General features: G+C 31.7%; 1 protein-coding gene across 3 annotated transcripts in view; it reads left to right on the top strand.

Moving 5' to 3' along the window:
* The first annotated feature begins 251 nt into the window (after nt 1-251).
* The window catches only part of LOC106463363 (nucleolin-like), a 28,736-nt gene continuing 23,578 nt past the window's right edge, over nt 252-5,409 (top strand). For all 3 annotated transcript variants that reach the window (XM_022390844.1, XM_022390843.1, XM_013923385.2), the window contains exon 1: nt 252-466. In XM_022390844.1, coding sequence (XP_022246552.1) covers nt 392-466 — 75 coding nt within the window. In that variant the 5' untranslated portion in view covers nt 252-391. The remainder of the gene's footprint in view (nt 467-5,409) is intronic.

Genomic DNA, 5,409 nt, shown 5'->3' with positions numbered 1-5,409 from the left:
AAATATTATCAAGTGTAATTTATACGTATCTGCTTTTTTTTATTCTTAATATTTTTTATACTTATTATCGTATATTAAAGTTAATTGATTATAAGAAAATAAATGATGAAAATTTATTAGAAAAATACAGTTCCTTATCACTAAATATTTTTTCATAAAATATAATTTTTGAATAATTGTAAATAAATAAATGTCTGTGTCGATATTTCTTTGAAAACGTTAATATAAATATATGAAATTAGTATTTCGGGTTTTCAGGAATGACGATTCACTGTACTTCGTTGGCGCGGTAGATGAGGTCTTTCTCGTTAAGCTGCACGTGGTGTTGGAAGTAGTTGGTGGCCATACTGAAATATATTTTAAGAAAATCGATAGTTTTACTTCTAGCGTCATGGTTGTAAAAACTAACAGGCAAACATTTCAGACAACAATGGCTAATAGAAAGAAAGGAGCAAAGGCCACAGAGGTAATTAATTTATCATTTCTAAAGAAAAAACGGACTGTTGAGTATTATTACAGTTTTATTTCGAATTTTAAGAACTGGCTTTGTTACTTGTTAGCAAATTTGTTAAGCCTAATGTTAGTGCCGTTACTTTAACGCTACGTTTTTAGGCTTAAGTAAATCAATAATTAGTATTTAAGTATATGCTTGATTTGATATTTGCATTAGGTGTATTTATTATCCATTTATATTTGATGGTGAATTCTAAAATAAATTAACTTTAAAAGTTAAAACAATTATTTTGCTTGTAATTGTTATATTACTACATTTACTCTCATTTTACTTAGTCTTGGGAACATTAAATGATTAATATTATGAGCCCTTATTCCTTAACTTAACACCAGTTACATCTTGTTACACAACTTGTAAGTTTAAAGTTTATAAATTGAAACTTTTGTAGATGTTTGCAATAAAAATTATTTCAAAATTATATGATGAAATTAAATATTCGTTGCTTAGAACTTAAAAAGAGTAATACTAATAGTACTTATTACTATTCTTAATTATGATGTATCATTATTATTCATAAACTATAGTATAGGGATGTTTTGCACATTTATTGAGTTCAATGATTATAAAATGCATCAAATTAATTTGGGATATAACTTGTGTAATTGTATAAATGGAAAAGTTTATTACTGAGTATGGAAATCTACTGGTAGTTCTTATTAGAATGGAACCAGTAGAAAAGGTTTTGCAGAAAAAATTTATTTCCAGACTTGGTTCATTCGGCAATTTTTTATTTCATAATTTATTTGTATTTTTAGTACACGTGTATACTGCTGATGGTGATAGCAAATGTTTAGGTAAGGTCAGAGCTAAAGATTTGAATGCCTAGAAATTTTCAGTTCTTTGAAAAAATGTTTTGCTCCAGCCATGCAATAAACAGGTTGTGAGGGCTGAAGAATTGCTACTGATACCTAATTTTTGTGAAGAGTTGCCCTGGAAATTAAATGCCATTTGGGCTTCTGTAGTTTAAAAGATTCTATTCTTATAATTTATAAAAAAAATTTTGAAGAATGATTTAGTGAAACAACACGAGTTAACATGGATTCACCGAGGAGAAATTTTTCATTGTTAATTTTTGTATATTTTACTACGGGTGTTTTTTGTTAGTTGCATCATGGAAAATTTTTTAAAGGATTTTGATAAGCTATCACACAGAATATTGTTAAGGAAATTGCATCAATGGGGAGCTGAGAAAGGAATAATTGATCAGATTATAAGGTGACTAGGGGGCTGTTACTCATCCTTGTATTTCTGCTTTTGATAAAGGAATTACTTAACCTAACTGAATGAAACCTCAGAACTTGATGAATGGTATCTAGTTCCAGCTTAAAATATTCAAATCATTTAATTTAGTTTTTTTATAATTTGTTTATGCCATGCAATTTAAAAATTGACACTATGAAAAATCATTACAAATACTTGCTGCAGTTCTAAGGTGCTTCTTGGTTTCTTTTTTTACACTTTTGCCTATTACCTTTTAACAATCTTTGATAGGATTGAGATCTGGGTTGTTGCCTGGTCATCATAGTATTTTTACCCTGTCCCTTTGAAGATAGCCTTTCATCTAAAACAGTGAAATAAGTCTTCAATACACATAAAGTGAAATTTACTCTATTTCACTATTTCACATCTGCATAGAATGCATGAATATTATCAACCTTTTTTGTCCTGTGGCATGGAGCAGTCATTCTGGAATGTACACAGTTCAGCCCCACTGAAATAATCCCAATTTGTTGGCATTAACCTAGACTAAAATCTCGATGTACTTGTCATCATTGACAGGTACTTTCGCAAAATGCTTGTGTCACACATTCTGGCCAGAGATGCATCCCCATATCACTTGACCATATAAATGCTTCACAGCTGCTTTCAAACATGCTGGATGAAACTTTTCCACAATGATGTACAAAGTTCTTCCCATCAGACCTGTGCATGTTGAATTTTGCTTTGTCTGAATCCACATTACTTCAATCCAGTCAGCATGCTTTTTGGCCTTGTTAAGCCTCACCTTCTTCATTTTGTTGGGGGAGGAAGGGGTTTCTTTCTCGGCCATATTGCTGGGAAACCAATGACACTGGATAGCACATGTGTTAATGGTGACCCCTAAATTTTCTGTCATGCTCCTTTGAGAGCTGTGGACGACAGTCAACAATTCTGCAGGATCGTGTTTCAACACATGATTATCAGCTGCTGTGGAAGCTTTCTTCTTACCCCTTCTAATCCAGCACTCCACGAAGCCAGTCTATATCATTGCACTCAGTGGTTGGTTAAATTTAATTCTTCTAGCAATGTGACTAATTCTGACTATTAAATGTTGTATTCCAACCAACCTGATGACTCCTAGTATAGAAGGGAAAGGCTTTGGCACTGAGCATAACCAGATCTTGTGTAGCTGACACATTACACATTTTTCTTTACTGTGTAGAACATTTTATAATACCAATAAATGACAATTTCAGTCACTATAATTTGCCATCACTACCATGCTTTTTAAAGCTAATCATGCCTGTGTGATGTTTTGTCATAGAAAATTGGCATAATTTCAAACAAATGTAATATGAAAACAGTCTCAAGAATGAAAAGTGCATGTGAAAAACTAAAAGCTTTTAAATCTTTGATTTATTCTTTGTCTTCTAAACTTCACACATAAGCTAAACCTCACCATTTAAAACTTGATTTAATTTATATAATAAGTTTCCTTTGAATAGCTATTACAATGATCAGTGTTTCATAAATTAAAATTAGTGTTTCAGATTACCATTTTTAATTGTTCAGCCAATTAATGGAATTCCAGTTATATCAGATGTCACAAAATTAAATTATCAATTAGGTTTTCCAATTAATACTAGTTTCAGTTACTCCAACTATGTAATTAATCAATGTTTCAACCAGACTTGTTTGCCATGTCTTTGTTATGACAAAACTACTAAAACTATCTTCAGTCACTAATTTTAAACTTTGACAAGAGGGGGGGCAATTGAATTATGGCACCTGCCTCCAAAATTTGTTGTCAAACTGCTGACTAGATGAAAGGCAATTATTTTTCTTGAACATACCATAAATTACTTCTTACACCACTATTTACTTTACTGTGTCATTGCTTATCATTAGCTATGGCATTTAACTCTTTCAGCACGAGGTCGGTCCCTTTTGTGTTTATAGTTTTCATGCTACAACTTTCAAATTAGTGTAGGTGAAATTTGGCAGTTTATCAGTAAACATTACAATGGTTTCATATGCAAATTTGTTTATCAAGTCTTAAGGTTTATAAAGCAATGTTTTTCTCATGTCTTATCTTTTTGCATGTTGCCTATCTATCATGTAAAGTAATATTCTTTTTAAGATAAAAAATACTTTTATGCATCAGAAACTTGAAATTTCACATGCAAAATCTTTATAATATCCAGTCAGTTATTAAACCTTAAGAAAAAACTTTATATTTTATCTGTTATTTTCAGTAATTAATCTCTGTACAGGTCTGGTCAATTTGACCAATCTCGTAACCACCATAAAAAATTAGGAAATAGATATAAGTTATGCCTTTTTCATTCTAGAATGAGCATAGATTATAACCAAAAAACATAAATGTTTAGACTAAATCTCATACCATTATGCATTTATATAAATTTATTATTTTTATTATATTGACCTTTCAGCTGTGCCTGGCTAACAATACAGAAGTTACAATGACACAGCTCACGTGCATTCATGTTACCGTATCAAATAACATAAAACTGACCTTTGGTCTGTGCAAAGTAACTTGTCTAGGCTGTGTTTTAGTAGACTAGTATTTTGTAAAATAGTCAAGTTTCAATTATTATACATTATATATGTATATAGATTATTGCTATTTTGAAATAAGTTCTTAAACATAAAGTAATGCAAACATTCTCTTCTAGTTACAACCTTTGTACTTGGTTGCAGTTTGACGTAGGTTGCTTATCCTTTTAAAATTTTGCACATGGAGGATATGAAATGAAATAATTTTTTCAGGTTTTATATATACATTTGAATAGCTAAAAAATCATAATTAGTATATCAACACCATTGACTTCCAAATTAAGTTATCATGCTTAATAACTAAGATATATATTAGTTAGGGGTGCACCGGTACCCAGCCAGTTATTGGTCTACTCGGTAATACTCTGCTTCAGCCAAGTGTCAAGGTTAAAAACAGCCGAATCAGGGTAATTTAAAATGGCATCTAAGCCCTAATCTTTGTGGCAACTTGCGTGGTACTGAAAGTTAGTCAATAATTAGTTTATTTTACAAAACATGTTCGGAGCAACAAAGACTGACTGCCCGCTGAAAGTTGAGGATTCAGAAAACAATAGAGGTTGATAACAAACATGACTTGAGAAGTGGATTTCTGTGGAAGGTGGGAGTTTTTGAGACAATAGGGGTTAGGGTTTGAGAAGTTGGGGCTAGGCGTTAATTGGAATAATGATTCTAAAATGTGTCAACATGACTGTTTCTGTATTTACTTTCTCTGGCCTCACTTTTGGTAGTCAAATGAAGCTCGATTTCCCACAATGGCCAGGATAGCAAGACATCTCTCTGCACCTCTGACCAGTGTAGATAGCGAACAGGCTTTTAGTGCCATTGACAACATTATCACAGATGAATGGTCAAGGCTTTTACCCAAAAATGCCGAAATGCTACTGTTCCTAAAGTACAATTTAAACAAATTCCAAAATACGGGCATTCTGCAACCTGGTGTGCACATTTTTGTTAGGTAAAGTTGAAAGTAAAACTGGAATGTTCTATTGGTGATTATTTAGATAAATGTAATAAACATAAATTTTGTTTGTTTCTAATTTTTGTGTATGTTTTTTTTGGGGGGGGAGAACCCAGTCCTGGATAAATTTTACTACCCGTGCATCCCTAATTTTAATCTA

The sequence above is a fragment of the Limulus polyphemus genome, unplaced genomic scaffold, assembly GCF_000517525.1.
Source record: "Limulus polyphemus unplaced genomic scaffold, Limulus_polyphemus-2.1.2 Scaffold1385, whole genome shotgun sequence".
NCBI lineage: Eukaryota > Metazoa > Arthropoda > Merostomata > Xiphosura > Limulidae > Limulus > Limulus polyphemus.
Note: the sequence above shows the minus strand (reverse complement) of the source record. Positions and strands in the feature narration are given on the sequence as shown.